Below are 17,455 nucleotides of genomic sequence, written 5' to 3' on the forward strand. Positions count from 1 at the left end.
AAATAGCTGTAACAATTCACTCATAATACTGTAGCAGATCTGTTTTTCAAGCAATCTAAAACGCAATTCTATGCATGAATATTGCTGGGTAAACAACACTAAACTCAAATTGACAGTATGATTTGCCACAAGTGGGTGTAGCTCTGTTCAGTCAACAAAAACAAGACCTAATGCTAACTGAAGCTTGGTCCTGAACTTGTAAAATTTCAGCTTAATAAACCAAGTGATCGACAAGATAGAATTTCAGTAATATTCCATCTGCTTTTGTTGTTGAAAAGATAGAGAACTGAAATGCATTTGATAAAGTGTATGCCTAAAGAATTCTAGATTGAAATTTACTCAAATCATTAAATGAAGTAAACAAAAATATTAGAAAATGCAGCGTTCATAAGAAGACAAAATGCCTATTGATAGATTGAAAATTGACTAAGAAAGACAGAAAGTAAAAGACAACACATAGAAAAGAAAATTCCTGAAACATAAACTCTTCTATGACCATGAAGTTTACACAAGCAAGGAAAATGACATTCAAATAAATAGAACAATAAATTTGTTTAAAGTAATTACAAAAATCCGGGGAATCTTTCCTGCCAAGATAAGCATGATAACAGACAAGGCAAAGATCTACTGGGAAAGAAGGAACAACAAAGAATTAATTAAAATATGAAGCAAAATTATCCAATTGCCCTAAATATATAGATTGTTGTTAGACACAATCACTGCTTACATGAGAATAAGTTTACAAAGATTCAAAGAAACACTCATTGAAAGACAATCTTGGTGAATTGATGTAGTCATGAAGTAATGGACCATGGAGGGTTGAAAAAGACTGATGAACATCATAGCTATCCATGGCAGACATTTTGTGAATTCATGTGTCCACTAAGCTCTTGGAATTCCAAATTTGTTCCTGTACCAAAGACTACCTATCCCATCCTGGAATGTCAAGCATACAGCAATAGTCTTGACATTTTTAGGACTGCCATTTCATGAGCACTTCTCACTCCCCAGTTACTATTTTTTCATTTTAAAAAAAGAAAGAAATGATGTAATTTTCTCTACTTGTTGTTCCACTTGATTCAGTGATGCAAATGAAATAAAGCATATGGTTAGAAACATGACAAAATGTGGAGTTAACTGCACACAATTTGAAGAAATGCAATATGACAAAGGGCTTAATAGTAAAGCACTACCTCTACTAACACAACCTTTTTTTTACTAATCTCATCACCGCAGCTAAGGCTGTTTGGGAATGGATGTCATAAAGAGAGCGCTCCTTGAAACCCTTTTCACTCATTCCATTCAGGGTTTTAAAAGTCAACATCAAACCATGATTGGAACCCAGAAATGCAGTTGGCAAATTGTTACTGAGAGATAATTAGTGGTATTAATATTAGACTTTTTGAAATTACCTAAAGATATGTGGCAATAATACAATAGATTTCAATTAGTATATTTGTAGCCTGGTAGAACTAAATGTTTCTTAACAAAAAATATGAACACCATTAGCAATATTATGAATTCAGACCATCTATGCACTCTTTTTATCTTACTATGTTTAATAAATAAGCCACTTGATTAGAAAAATATGTGTTGGGATGATTAGTCTCTCTCTTTCCCCATCCCACTCCTGTGTGTATGTGTCTGTGTGTGCATGATTGCATTAATCTTTATTTTTAAGTATATCCACTTGGAATCTAACTCAAAATTCTCAATTTTTGTGGAACAATTTGGGATTTTTATTAGCCACCAAGTAGCTTAGCTTTTTATTTTCCTTCACTTGTATTTCAGTTTTGCCTTGCTTGTTTATAGTACATAGAGTATTAATTAATTTCAGTTTTGCCTAACACATTCACAAGTTTATCTGTTGACTTACAGGAACTTCAAAGAGACATAGAGAAACACAGCACTGGGGTTGCATCTGTCCTCAATCTCTGTGAAGTTCTTCTCCATGATTGTGATGCTTGTGCTACTGAAACAGAATGTGATTCCATTCAGCAAGCCACAAGGAACCTGGATCGAAGATGGCGGAATATTTGTGCCATGTCAATGGAAAGGCGACTCAAGTAAGTATTTGGCAAAACTTCAGATGATTCTCCAGCTTTCTTAGAACGGAATAAAATCCAGCCAATTCTTAAATTAAACACCTGTTAATGGATATAAATTACATAGGTTAAGGGATATAAGTTACATCGAACATCATGTGACTTCCATATGGACCAAACGTCATTACATAGAGATTCTGCAGTAAGAGCTAAAATTTATCTAAATAGTTGAATATTCTGCTTTCTGATATGATCTTTATTCAAAGCAAGGCACATAGATACAGTTATTTGTTAATGCAAGAAATGGTTATTTGTATTTTTTCCAAACTTCTTAATTTAAACAGCTGTAGTTGTGTAGTTCTGAAACTTTTCTGTTCAGCTCTTTACAATGGAGTGTTGAAACATTCAAAATAATTATATGATTTCAAATAAGGTTTTGAAAAACTAGAAGAGGAACAATCCATAACTACTTTATTCCAGCTTAAGCCCCCAATGGCACGTCCACAACATCTGCCCAACAATTTTAACATTGATTCCCTATGGAAAGCCAAATGGGTGGTTGAACATGCAGACATAGAAGACAAATAAACAACCCCACAAAAAAGGTGCCAGGCTTTGAACTACCACGTCAGCAATGGATAATCCTGAATAGAATTTGCACCTCACATGGCATTTGCTGAGGCTCTCTGTATAAATGGGGCATAGTATCATCCCCTCATTGTGACCGTGGGGGCCCCATGTCACACTATAGATCACATCATGACCGGCTGTAAGCTGAGGGCATATACTGCTCCAGTATCTGATTTTTTTAAAATATAAACATTGTGCCTCAATGGATAGATGACTTAGACATTAATATTTGAACATAGATCTTTTTGACATTTATATTTTATTGGGTTCTACTAATCTAGTTGAAATGGCTTGACAATTCATTTATATTGCTAGTCCGCGTATGACATGGCATACGCTAAATAAATAAATAAATTCAGCTTAAGCTAGATTCAGCCAATGAATTATGTTTCTTGTTAAAAATAATTCTTGTCAAAACTGCTTTCAAGCTTGATTAAAAGTCGGTATTGTTCAATACACTATTTATCTGCTTGGGCACGTTTTAATAGGCAACATGGTTTCTTTATTACAGTTGGTAACTAGATGAGATATCAAATAATTTTAAGTGAAATTCAGCCTCTCCTCTTTTTATCTTTGTTTCAGAATTGAAGAGACTTGGAGACTATGGCAGAAGTTTTTGGATGATTATTCTCGCTTTGAAGATTGGTTGAAAATTTCTGAAAGGACAGCTGCTTTCCCTAGTTCTTCTGGTGTATTATATACAGTTGCTAAAGAAGAACTAAAGAAGTTTGAGGTGATTTGATCTGTTTGAAATATAATCTGTTCTGATGCTATCACAGAAGCAAATTTATTCTACCTTATTAGTGTAACTCTACTCATTTTATTTTAGTGAAAGATCAAATTCTACCTTCAGACTTGGAGAAAAGGACTTTGAAATTGTTTGTCCTGCCCTAAACTATAATTAAAATGTATTAGCGCACTTGATTGATATGCATTGGTCATTGTAAGGCCATAGTCTGCTATAATTTAGCCAGCATAGGAGACAGTGGCTCCTGTCTACAAATGATACAATTGACTTTGACCAGGTAATGATGTCATCCCAACGGAACAGCATATTGCTCTTTTTTTAGCAAGGAGAAGGAACCTGTGTTTCTTATTGTTGGGCTATTGTTTTGTTTGGTTTAGTTTCCCTTTCTGGCTCATTCTTCCCAGGAAGAAACATAAGGCCACTTGGAAATGGAAGTTTTTCTCATTTCTTCCTTTCCTTCAGTTGAGTCAGAGGAGAACAAAGGAAGTGCAACTGCATCAGCCAAAGTTTATAGATGTAATGCAAAATATAATTATGACCACCAGAAAGAGAAAATATAGGAAAATGAAATAAAAAGAATTGATATTACTATCCAAATCATAAAATTTATACAGATGAATACATCCTGTTTTCTATTTCAGAGTAAAGATAATGGCCTAGGCTTGAACTCATCCTTACGCCATACAAAATATCCTTTTGTATACAATACAAAAATACCCTTTTTATATTTTATTGATTTTTTTAAATTTTGAAGTCTCATCCTTTCTTTTGCTTATTGTTTTAATGATTTCAAACCATTGTCATCATGTTCACATAGGACTTAGTCTTGCTACTACCCAAAGGTCCATTTATATGAATGCGTCAATCAATTTCTTGGATAAAAACATTCTTACTTTCCATTCCATTTCCCTTTTAGTTACTGAGGAATCATGTAATTTACACTACTAAATAAAATTCAATAAAATATATTTTAGTAGATGTTAAATATGTGTTCCTCTGTGAGCTTTTTCTGTGTATTTCATTTCATTTTCTTTAATCCAAATGCATTTCAACTATCCACTTAGGTTTCCCTAAATGTGTGGATGCTGCAGGCATCTTGAAAAAAAATGTTCAGACAGATATTTACTTTGTTTTTAACTTATTTACTATTTTTACATGCTACAGTAGACATTATAGAGTGAGTGGAAATAAAAGAAAACTCACTTAAAAGTTTATAAAGAGAAACATTTCAATGTGGCTGATGGAAGAAAAGCTGCTTTTTTATCTTCTGGATACTTTTTATAGACAACAGAGCATTTCCTTTTTTGCATATGCTATGAGCACTTGTAAAGAATTAATGTATCTTTGCTTTAATACATTTCTTCCTTACTGAGATGCTTTATCTACATTTAGTTGTTTACAAAGTCAAAAGAGTTGTCAGATTTAAGCCTTGCATTTCTCAAAAATAAATACAATGTTTTTATTTGAATAGTAAAAAGTGATAAACATATGAAAGAGTTTGCTTTTTAGAAAAATCTCAGCTAAAGTATAATTAAATTGAGCAAACTAGAATATCAGTATAGAAGGGTATCATTGTAAGACAGTAGAAAACATTACAGCTGTCATTCCCCTGGACAAATGTTAGCAACAGATGTAATTACAAATGTGGTTGATTCAACATAAGCCTCCTTGTTTAAAATCTGTAGTCTTTCTTACTGATTCAAACAGGTGGATTTGCTTTTCTAGATTTGTTTTATTAAGGTGTTGTTGTTGTTGTTGTTGTCCAACTGAATTCTTCATATAATTTCCACTGCAACCTGACTCTTTTTACTTAATCTCCCCACCTCTCTACATTCTGCACTGACATTTAAATTGAGTTGATTGATCATTTATGAGATGAAGCCTTGGAAGATATTTGCTGTTTCAGATTACATAGCTCCCTTTTGTCCTTGGCTGCAACCTGTTGCACAAATGTCTGTTTTCATTTTAATCATGTTGATTGCTAATAAAAAGGAGCAGAAATAACTCAGAGTTAATGTTGATGGCCATGAATGTGCCTATAGATTATTTTGTTCTGTTACAGCTGGTGATTCAAGGATAGCATTTAATCCCCTGAACTCTCCTTGGTAGATCCTGAGTGTACACACTGTTTCCTCTCTCTATTGTGGTCTACCTACGCAGACTAATTTTATGTGATATAATTACATTACCATGCATTCAAGCTAATTGACTTAACAAACTATGTCTATCTTTTATTCTGAGATTGTATGAAATCCATTCAATTTATTTTAATTGTATTAGCAATTTGTCACAAAGTAGAGTTAAACATATTTGTATAAAGATATTTGTTGTGATGCCATTGCCAAATGGCTGCCTGGTTCCCAAATGTCATGTTTTAGAAACATGTACTACTACTTCATCCTAAGTATCAATATGCACCTGTTTGACAATAGTTGGTATAGCACAATGATTTCATGTACTGCATAAATCAAGTAGTTCCTAATATCTCAAGAAAATTGTTGCCTATATAGATACTTCGGCATAGGGGAAAAATACACTTCAGGTAATAATCTTTAGCACAACTTTTATGTAAGTAAAACTCACATTTTTCTCTCCAGTGTGACAGGGGTATTAAACAGGATGTAAAAGCCTGGATAATAATTTCTCCTTGATAGAAAAGTTTCCAGGTACAAGCAAAACAATAACAATAATAATAATAATCCAATCGAAGTTAGTGATTATAAGGACTGAAGTTTAATGGGTTATTTTGCTGCTGTGCTTTTTTGTAGGCTTTTCAGCGTCAAGTACAAGAAAGTTTAACTCAGCTAGAACTGATCAACAAACAGTACCGCCGCTTGGCCAGGGAAAATCGCACTGATTCTGCTGGCAGCCTCAAGATGATGGTCCACGAAGGAAATCAGAGATGGGACAATTTGCAAAAACGAGTGATCTCCATCCTCCGCAGACTTAAAGTATTCCTCCCTTTTCATTCATTTATTGCAATGTTTCTGCAGTTGAAGGGAAAATTTTAAGAACAGCAGTTTTAATTGTTATTTTTGGATTTTGCTTGCAAAGTCTAAAGGATATGTACTAATGTGAAAAAGTTGAATGGTCACATTTTCTTTTTTTTACAGCATTTCATTGGCCAGCGTGAAGAATTTGAGACGGCACGTGACAGCATTTTGGTCTGGCTTACAGAGATGGACTTACAGCTCACCAACATTGAACACTTCTCAGAGTGTGATGTTCAAGCAAAGATAAAGCAACTCAAGGTACAGAAATACAAATCTAGAGAATCACAATGATAAAAAAACAGAGCAGATTTTGTCATTAGCTAATTTTTTATGCAACATGATATGTATGAAGGAAAATTAGTAAGCTTTAAAATTCATCACACACCCATGGGCAAGGTTTCACACAGTAATGTTATTGTATGAATATTACAGTAGTGTTACCTAGAGTTATTTTGAGATAGGTCGCTATATAAATTTGATAAATAAATAATAAGCTGAAACAAACTGAACTTATTACGAAAATCTTCTCCTCACCCATTGCTTTACCACTGCAACTTATCCTCCTAACCATTTCATACCATATGTTTGTCACATCATAAAGTAAAGCAATAGTTTGCCACTCAAATCTTCTGCCTCAAATTAGTTTGTTGTTTAGGAATAAAACATATACCTAAAGCACATTTTACTCTTTTCAATTAGCTGTACAATTTAAAATAAGGTAAACTCTCTCTCTCTATATATATATATTTACTACAATTCCTTTCATTACTTGGTGTCTAAGTTTCATGCAAGTAACATTGTCATTATGAGATAGGCACTCTGTGACACAAGAACATTTTGATTCCAAGTATTAGGTCATTGATTCCTTAATGATGAGAGAAAGATTAGCAAATGACTAAAAACAGGTAAAATATTGCCACCTGTTATAAAATTATATCCTTTGCACTACTATCTGAAGGGATCATGACCCAAAACTGAACTATTGAAGTATGCTTTACAAAATTCTTTTCAAGCTGATAGTTTTATGGGGTGTTTATGTTTATAATTATGTTAATATAGGCATCATTTGGGTTCATCATAAAAATAATCAATGTCCAGCTTTGTTTTTATTCTCTACAGTATCCATAGTGCACCCTGTCCTTGTTCAGCAGCTGCAATCTGTTCTTTAAATTGGGATCTAAATAGTCACTAAGTGAATACGTGGCTAAGAGAAAGAGAGAGAGACTGCGATGACTATTGGTTGCTGCTGTCATATTTAGATAAAGTTCTCACATACATCTATGCAAGTCACTTGAGCATGTGTTGTGATCAGGAGCATGACGTTTGCTTATTAAGTGTATTCAGTGATTGTAATTTTTAAAAAATACTGTCATATTTGCAAGCAGTTGCTAAATGATGTAGCCACCCAGTGAGGACTGGCTGTAGAAATCTTTGCTAGAGACAAAATAAATATATGTACCAGAAATATACAGCATGTACCAATGGTCAGTCCCCATTGAAAAAAGAAGACTCCATAAATAATGTATTATATAAATTACATTAATACATAGGTTGCCTTTTTCTTCTAAAATCTTTAGATTTTGCTTCTAAACAGTTCCTCTCTTATGTGACATAAGATATTTTGGGGAAAACATTAATTAATAAAATATACAGAATAGTGCCCCAAAGGTGCTTTTATTCCAAGAGGCAAGTAGACTTTCTGGTAAACCAGAAAATCTAGTCACCTCTTGAAAATGAAGCACCTTTGAAACAGCCATGTCCTGGATGACTGAGAATCTCCATAGACATACAATATAGTGATTGGCCTCTGGATCCTGACTTTTCTTACATCTTGTATAATAAATTACACATTGTGTTTCAGGCTTTTCAACAGGAGATATCCCTGAACAGCAACAAAATTGAGCAAATCATTGCCCAGGGTGAGCAACTGTTAGAAAAGAGTGAGCCTTTAGATGCAGCTGTCATTGAGGAAGAGTTGGACGAGCTGAGACGTTATTGCCACGAAGTCTTTGGCCGAGTAGAAAGATACCACAAAAAATTAATTCGTCTTCCAGTAAGTGTTAACTTTGCTATATCAATATTTGCACACTTTGTTAATGTTTAGACATCATCATAGACTCTGAAGAGGGGTCACAGACCTACAGAGTTATAGCTGTTTTGGATAACTCATATCCTAAGTGCAGGTCCTTCAACCCCCCCCCCTTTTTTTTTTTTTTGCATTCATTAGGGTAGGCCTGCACAAATTGAAGAGGAAAAAGAGCCAGACTAATAAATGAAAAATAATCATGAGCCACATAGGAATAACTGTAGCACTATTCAGCTGTTCAATAGGTACAAAGCAGTAAAAGCACTGAAACTGGAGGCCACAGTGAGGCCTGAAGGCTTTGGAGGCGCTTGGTAGCATTTCCTTTCAGGAGAGGGTGACTTTTTTAAAAATGTGGGCGGGCCTTACAAAGCTACTTGGCAGGTAGCATGCAGCCATATTTGTTTTGCAGGACTGCCTTTGAGCATCTCCAAATTACACTGCTGAAGTCTGGCAGTGCCGCTACTGTATATTTTTGATTGAACTTTTTTTTTGGGGGGCGCACAAAATAGATGCATTAAGCCTCTTACACCTTCACATTGTTCTTTAAAGACCCCCATCCACTATTTAAAAGTAACACTGCAAAAAAAAAAAAAGTCACTCCTCTTAACTAAAAGATGCCACTTTAAAGTTTCATGTAGATATAAGATCTGAGCTACCCATTTATCCTAAACATTGCCCATGTTTTTGTGAGGAAGTAAACATTTTTACATTAAGTCTTTTCCCCCCCAGTCTTTTAAGTGGTTCTGCAAACTGAAGAGATCTAGAAAACAGCCTAAAGTAATAATGTGTAATAATAAAATGCAAAGCGTGAAAGAAAAAAGAGCTGGTGCTTTTCCAACTTACGTCTTTCAATTTATTTATTTATTTTAATCTTGAAAGAATGGATGTCATGCAGGGAGATTTTTGTCTTCTTGATCTAGAAAATGAAGGGCTCCTCATGGAAAGCATTCATTATTGTTTTAATGTCTCCCTCTAGCTCACAGATGATGAGCATGAGTTATCCGATCGTGAAGTGGAGTTGGATGAATCAGCGGATCTTTCAGACCTGCCCTGGCATGACAAATCCGCAGACAGTGTCCTTTCCCCGCATCCATCCTCCATTCTCTCGCTGTCTCTTCCCCAGCCACACCGAAGTGAAAGGTCAGGACGGGATACACCAGCTAGTGTAGATTCCATTCCCTTGGAATGGGATCATGACTATGATCTGAGTCGTGACCTGGAGACCGCAGTTTCAAGAGCCCTTCACTCTGACGAAGAGGCGAGGGACAACAAAGATTTTTATCTTCAAGGTGCTACAAGTCTAGCAGGTAAAATCTTTCAACAGATGTTTGAGCTTCATGATCTTTTTAAATAAGACCATCTCTCTTCAACCGGCCTTCATGCTTGAGACGTTTGATGCAAGATTACAGGACCACTTCTGACCTCTCAAAATCTTAACTAATGTTCTCCAACTGGCACACAGAAGGTATTACTGAGATACATGCAGCCCCCAGATTAAGAACAAGTTCCATTTCCAAGGTCTGTCCTTAAGCCAAATGTGTATGTAAGCTGATATACTGTGCAATGAACTTGAACCATTGCATATTTAACTTGAATCATTTTGTAATTAAATTTTGCTGTAGTAGGCTCTGTTCGTTCTTAACTGTAGTTGTCCTTAAACCAGAATGTTCTTAATCAAAATGGATTTATTAGGTGACATTGCACATTGCACAGTCTTTACAATTCTAGGGAAAAGGAGAGAAGATACATTTCAAGAAAACATTTGACTTAGATAAAATAATTGGACCTATAATTAGTTATTATTTGTATTGTATGCATTTTACTTTACTTTATTGTCATTTCACCTCGTACAATGAAATTAAATACCATCTTCAGTGTACAATTTATGACTATGAAAATAAACACAAACACACATCCCTCACACTCCACACATTGAATTGAAAACCCCTGATAATATTGCACTATACAGTAGAATTCAATAGAGTTAATGTCCTGGGATAGAAGCTGTTTTTCAGCCTATTTGTCCTTGTTTTTATTATTCTGTACCGTCTGCCAGATGGTAATAGTTCAAAAAAAGGGTTCCCAGGATGAGATGGATCTTTGAGAATGTTTTCTTAAGGCAGCGGGAGCTATAAAGCTCTTCCAAAGGGGGGAGAGGGCAACCAATGATCTTCTGGGCAACGACATTAACCCTCTGGAGTGCTTTCCTATCTGCCACTGTGCAATTGGCAAACCCTACACAGGTGCAGGAAGTTAAGATACTCTCTATGGTGCAGCGGTAGAAGGTCACCAGCAGTTTTTCATTCAGTTGTTGTTATTTAGATATAGACCAGACACTATGATTAATTTCAGTCCTCTAAGCAAAATGTAAAATTAACTTGATAAATTATTATCTTCTGTTGAAATTCACAGATTCCCTTCAATAATGATTGCTAAGAATCAATGGCTGTGTTTTATCTTTGCAGATGTAGTGATTCCTGAGAGCCCTGAAGCCTATATAAAACATACTGAAAATGCTCTCAAAAATGTCTGTGGTAGGCATTAAAAAGCCTAAAATTGCCGTAATCCTAAAATATCTCTAGTAGAGCTTTCTTAACACTTCTGCTGCTTTATTCATTATGTAGCCGATCACTCTAATTCACTCAGATGCACCAGCAAATTGAAAACTATTTCCTCACATAAAAAGTACCTTGTAAAACATTGTTGCTTCCAGTTGGATATTTGGCTCACAAAATTTGAGGTCTCTCTTTTTTTAAAGTATAACACAGAGTAATACAGTAGTGCTAACATCCCTGTCTCACAGTATGTGAGCTGGGGGGAAATGCATCAGTATATTGTATTAGATTCAGATGAGAAATAACTAATATCACCAACTGTATACATTTTTATTGTGCTGTACTATAAGGCAGATTTTGTAGGGCCAATAAGGGATATATAGGTGGAACTGAAAGAATATACAGGCAATCCTTGATTTGTAACTGTTTGTTTAGTGACTGTTCCAAGTTAACAACAGTACTGAAAAAAGTGACTTATGATCATTTTTCACACCTAAGACCAAAGGTCTTCAAACTTGGCAACTTTAAGCCTAGAGGACTTCAACTCCCAGAATTCCTGAGCTAACATGACTGGAAGAGGAATTCTGGGAGTTGAAGTCCACAAGACTTAAAGCTGTCAAGTTTGAAGACCCTGCCTAAGACCACTGCAGTGTCTCAATAGTAACGTGGTCAAAATCCAGGAACTTGCCAATTGACCTGTATTTACCCACATTTGTCCTGTCCTGGAGTCATGTGATCCCCATTTATAACCATCCCAACTGATTTCAAACAAAGTAAGTGGAGAGAGCTGGAGTCACTTATTGATTTAACTGCAATGGATTTAACAATTTCAGTGATTCGCTTAACAACTGTGGCAAAAAAACAAAAAATATTGTAAAATGGGGCAAAACCGCAAAACTCACTTAACTGCCTCGTTTAGCAGAAATTTGGAACTCAATTGTAGTTGTAAGTTAAGAACTACCTGTAGTGTCAGGCTGGCTTCCTCTCTCTGCATTATCAGATTATCTTGTACAGTTTGAAAATATTGGATGGCATCACACATCACACAAGCTGATCTCGCAAGGTCTCCTCCCTCATTTACATCCCCGCATAGACATCACATCTTTTCTGTGGTTCCTCAGTTTTGCTATTTCTATTTGGAACTTGCTTCTGAAGAGAGGGATTTAGTGTCTCCAATGATTTCCACTGTGCGGAGAAGTGGATATAACTGGATTTTATTCTGGAAGAGGCTTTTTTTAAAAAGCATGAAATATGAATGCTAATATTCTCCAAATATTTCTGATGATGGCTATAATAAAGGAAGGTGCTATGTCTTTATTTTAAAAAAGCAAATATGTATCCTGGAGTCATTTTTGCTGCTTTGCCATTTAGTTTTCTACTTTTTAAAAAAACAACCTCTGTAAAATATAGACATATACTGTAAAATGCAAATATTCAGGGTTTGGGACTTTCTGTTTTCCTTGCATGCTAGAAAACTAGAAATAGACTTAAGGAAGCATACCATCTCTGAATTTGAAAGAAAATTAATGGATCATTCAAATTTCTGGGTTGTTGGGTTTTTTTGTTTTTTGTTTTTTGTAATTTATCCAAAAGTAACCATTTATGTTCATCTGGGATATATACTACTACAGCCTGCAACAATGTATAGGAGATATGAAATTATTTGAGAGGAAAACAGAATGTAGTTTTTTTCTCTCACACTCTCCTTATTTACCTAGTGAGATACCACAAATACTTTAAAAATGTCAGAAGATGCAATAATACCAGTAGAATATTTTGCCTTCTGTACAGAGCTATTTCTAAAAATGGATTGCTTTGGTCAACAATGTATATTTTCGCCTTAAAAAATCACTTGTCCTCAATTACTGACCCATTTGCAAATTACTTATAGATTTAATTTGTCACAGGCATGCTATTCAGTCAACTTTTGTCATGCTTCCTAACCTAATTAACCCTACTCTCCATTTTATCTGTATGTGCTATTTTAGCTGCTCAAGTTGATAACATCTCATTTGTATAATTTCTGCAGGAGAACCAGGTTCCTTGGAAACACATATTCGGCAGCTTGACAAAGCTTTGGACACTAGTCGTTTCCAAATACAGCAAACGGAGAATATAATCCGCAGTAAAACCCCTACAGGGCCTGAGCTAGATTCTAGCTACAAAGGATATGTAAGTACTATGAGCATTGCCACCTAGTGGCTGGATGTAAAAGTAAACTTCTTGATATACAGAAATGGTAACCTCTAAGAAAAAAATGTGAAGTCCTGAAATCCTAACAAATTAATTGTGGCATAAGCAATCACAGGCAACAAGCCAGTGGTGGGATTCAAATTTTTTTACTACCGATTCTGTGGGCGTGGCATGGCTTGGTGGGCATGGAAGGGGAAGGATACTACAAAATCTCCATTGCCTCCCCAGCCCACTAACCTGTTTTCCAGCTCTGTTCTCCTGTGCAGGGCAACAAAAGAAGACCCAGTGGATCAGCTGGGACTCGGGAGGCAGATAATAGATGGGGGCGGGGCCAGTCAGAGGTGGTATTTGCCGGTTCTCTGAACTACTCAAAATTTCCGCTACTGGTTCTTCAGAACTGGTCAGAACCTACTGAATACCACCTCTGCAACAAGCCCATCTTAAAACATGCAAAATGGACCAGGATTATTCAGGATGGGTGGGTAGGTGGGTGGATAAATAGTTCCAAATGCTAGCTGAAGTAATGGGTTCTCAACATACATACAACAAATAAATGCTATTTATATCTCATCTGTTTTGCTCATCCTCAACCCAGCCATACAAATAATTTTCCACACATTCTTATAATGAATCTTCTGAGTTTCATCTAGTTAAACAGTTTGTAAAACAATTGGCAAAGAACACTGTATTTTTTTCATTGTAATTGTTGTGTGTTTTCAATGCATTGTATGCCCCTTCTATTTAATGTTTGTCATATAGGACCAATGCAGTTATCCAAGAAATATGTAATTATTATAATTATTTAATATGTATATTAAATAATTATCAAAAATGTGACTAAACCCCAAATTTCTATACAACTAAAATGGTATTTTGCCTTGAAAGATGGCTACTGAAAAGTTATTTGGGGGATTCTTTTAAAAAACAGATGAAGCTCCTGGGCGAATGCAGCAGGAGTATAGATTCAGTAAGGCGGCTTGAACATAAACTGAAAGAAGAAGAGGAAAAGCTATCTGGATTTATTAACCTGAACAATACAGAGCCACAAACATCTGGTAAGTAATACTCAAACCTCCCACCTAAAAGTATGAAAACAAGTGTTAATGATTTACTATGCACACAGGGTACTATCCATACATCTGAATTCCCTCTCTTTTCTAGCCCTGTTGTATTCCACTAAGACCTATGGTGAGATTAGATATGTGGTCCCATTTGATGGGACATACCTTGAGATCAGCTGGGAATCAATCACAGCATGTTTCTAATCACTTTGAGGCACTATAGCACTAAGGCAACTTCAATGTGCTTGGAACTTAACTCTTTTTTATCAGGAAAACAGTTGGAGATATTTAACTAGCTTCTGAAATAATGTTGAGAATATACCTATACCTGGGATATTATCTCTTCTTTTAATAAAATCAGTGGCATCCAGGAGACAAGAGGAAACAGAAGAACTGTAGCAGATTCAGAACTTGATCCACTTGTATATACAAATGTTTTCTGTTCAGCACTTTTTGTTTGTAAATTAGTTATTTTTTTCATTTTCTAAGAGTCTAGTGTGGTTTGATAGTATTACTATTCTAGAATCTTACTCAGTTCTGGATTAAGTTGGACTTATTAATATAGGTGAACTCATTGAAAATGAATTTGAACCCCTCCCCCCCCCCCCCAGCCTAAACTAATTATTGTGGTAATGTAGTATTTTGGTTGTAAATAAAATATTAAAACTTAATTTAATAGAAATTGATATAATCTGGTCAGATTGAACATTCCATAATACCTCTAGAATGCCTTATGGTAATAATAGCATGGTGTACAATTTTTTAATGATAAACAGTTTATTAATAGTATAAGATAGTGACAGTAGATTTTGCTTTAGAAATTGGGTTTGCCTTGTTTCATTGCTTACCCTGTGATATGTGGAAAAGACACATCAACCTGAGAGTTTGGAGAGCTAAATATAAGGGATAAGGAGACATGCCTTCAGATAATTTTCCATCTTCTTAGGGTTAAATAAATAGATATGAGGGAGAGTAACTTTTCGTATGGGTACTATTCCTAACTCTATGCTCCTCTGAGCTTAAATTTGGATCAAAACTCAGGAATCTTCATAACCATTGGGTCAGATCCAGCCAATATCTGATACAGGGTAGAAGGGGCTATTATGATAACCCTCTGCTCCTGTTCTTATTATAGTGCTGAATGTCATCTGTCTACTCATGTGGTTAACTGAAGCCAGAAGAGAGAGTAGGAGAGGCAGGGATGGGAACTCATTCTGGTGCCTTCATCATTCTTAGTGTGATGAAATATTTGGGAAGTTCAGTTGGACATAAAGTTAAGAACTGACTTTTATAAATCAAGATCTTTCCCCCCCCCCTTAGGCGTGATTGATCGATGGGAGTTAATTCAGGCTCAAGCCTTAAGTAAAGAATTGAGAATGAAGCAAAATCTTCAACAGTGGCAGCAGTTCAGTTCTGACCTAAACAACATCTGGGTTTGGCTGGGAGAAACTGAAGAGGAATTGGAGCAACTGTGTTGCCTTGATCTTAGCACAGACATACAGACCATTGAATTCCGGATTAAAAAACTGAAAGTAGGTTTCACTTGGAATTTGTTTTAATGTTATCTTGTTTGTTTATTTATTAGAATAAATATAATTTCCTTTCATGGATGTTTCCCAGAAGTCAGCAGAAGCTGAAATGGATTAAGGAGGAGATTTTACCTTTTAAAACCAAAGGTGTTTTTTTTAAATGCTTCATTGTTAGAATTTCAGACCACCTCATTTTATGAAGGAAAATTAGCAGCTTGCTTTGCAAAATTATTTCCTAAATTTGCATTGAAGCTGCTGAAACAATACTATTTCTTCAGGTGTACATAATCTTTAATAGGCCAATTATAAGCTAAGCCCAGGGGTGGGATTCTACCAGTTTGCACCTATTTGCTAGAACCGGTTGTTAACACTCTAAGCAGTTCGGAGAACCGGTTGTTAGAAGAAATTACTGGCCTAATCCTGTAAGGAAGGCAGGAAGAAAACATTCTGGTGTTGCTTACAGAAACTGCCTCTCCGTAACCCTTATTACATTCTTGGCATTCTTGGTTCTCAGGAACTTCTCTGGAGTTTTTTTTCCCTTCCTTTGCTGGCACTTTGCTTGTGTGGAGTGACCATTCAAAGTTACAATGGTACTGAAAAATGTGACTTATGACCATTTTTCACACTTACAACTGTTGCAGCATCCCCACAATCATGAGAGGCCAGATGAGGAGATGCGTGCCTCGATGTGAGTGATATTGAGTTGGCCACGCCCAGCCAATAACATGACCACCAAGCCACACCCACCAACTAAGCCACGCCCACAGAACCGGTTGTTAAAAAATTTGAATCCCACCCCTGGCTAAGCCGGATGTCTGCCAAGGTGTTTTTCACATACTGCCATGCCTATAGGCTTTACTTCATAAAACAATATATTAGTTTGTTATGAATTCTGCCCTAATAGTAAGAGATTTAAGAAGTGCCTATTACTACCTAGCTGTCAAACATAATTTAAAAAAATATAGCATAGTTAATTAAGAAAAAAAACACATATTACTATCTTTAATGGATGAAATGTTGAGATGGAAAAGTTTGTTTTCTGAAAAGGTTTTTTTTCCCCCCTATCTTCTTTTCCTCTCTACCACCTACCTTGCTATTTTCAAGGAGCTGCAGAAGGCTGTTGATAGTCGCAAAGCCATCATTTTGTCCATCAACCTATGCAGTTCAGAATTCATGCAGTCGGACAGTGAGGAAAACAAGAATCTGCAGGAACAACTATCCCAGATGAACATGCGCTGGGACCATGTTTGCTCTGTGTTAGAAGAATGGCGCTGCTCCCTACAGAGTGCTCTCATGCAATGTCAGGTCTGTTCTGGCTTTTACAAAACTTTCTTCTTGGTGTGCTGGATGTAGCTCAGTAGGTATGCACATAATCATGGCTTGTTCTGAAAATGTTCTGGAGATGCTCTTTAAAAGATATTTTGTTTTTCTCCTTGAAAGGTAGCCTTTGTAAGATTTCAATTATAATTAAATTACCGTTTCCTGATACCACTTAGCAAACTGGAAGAGTACCAAGCCTTATATAGGGTCCAGCATTTAAAAAAAAAAAGTGGTTCACTCCAGGCTGTAAAAAACAACAGGATTCAGCATAAAAGCTCAAACCTATTTAAGATAA

General features: G+C 35.7%; 1 protein-coding gene across 8 annotated transcripts in view; it reads left to right on the forward strand.

Moving 5' to 3' along the window:
* Window positions 1-17,455, forward strand: part of SYNE1 (spectrin repeat containing nuclear envelope protein 1) — a 292,109-nt gene that overhangs the window by 261,086 nt on the left and 13,568 nt on the right. For 6 of the 8 annotated variants that reach the window (XM_087969930.1, XM_087969959.1, XM_087969935.1 and 3 more), the window contains 11 exons: window positions 1,879-2,066; window positions 3,258-3,408; window positions 6,192-6,374; window positions 6,537-6,674; window positions 8,278-8,469; window positions 9,479-9,809; window positions 10,968-11,036; window positions 13,087-13,229; window positions 14,179-14,305; window positions 15,632-15,843; window positions 16,945-17,145. In XM_087969930.1, coding sequence (XP_087826056.1) covers window positions 1,879-2,066; window positions 3,258-3,408; window positions 6,192-6,374; window positions 6,537-6,674; window positions 8,278-8,469; window positions 9,479-9,809; window positions 10,968-11,036; window positions 13,087-13,229; window positions 14,179-14,305; window positions 15,632-15,843; window positions 16,945-17,145 — 1,935 coding nt within the window. The remainder of the gene's footprint in view (window positions 1-1,878; window positions 2,067-3,257; window positions 3,409-6,191; window positions 6,375-6,536; window positions 6,675-8,277; window positions 8,470-9,478; window positions 9,810-10,967; window positions 11,037-13,086; window positions 13,230-14,178; window positions 14,306-15,631; window positions 15,844-16,944; window positions 17,146-17,455) is intronic. The other 2 variants (XM_087969939.1, XM_087969964.1) reach the window with 1 other exon arrangement.

This window comes from Notechis scutatus, chromosome 1 (genome assembly GCF_049901735.1).
Source record: "Notechis scutatus isolate UNSWTSFEM ecotype Mainland chromosome 1, rNotScu1.2, whole genome shotgun sequence".
In the NCBI taxonomy this organism is placed as follows: Eukaryota; Metazoa; Chordata; class Lepidosauria; order Squamata; family Elapidae; genus Notechis; species Notechis scutatus.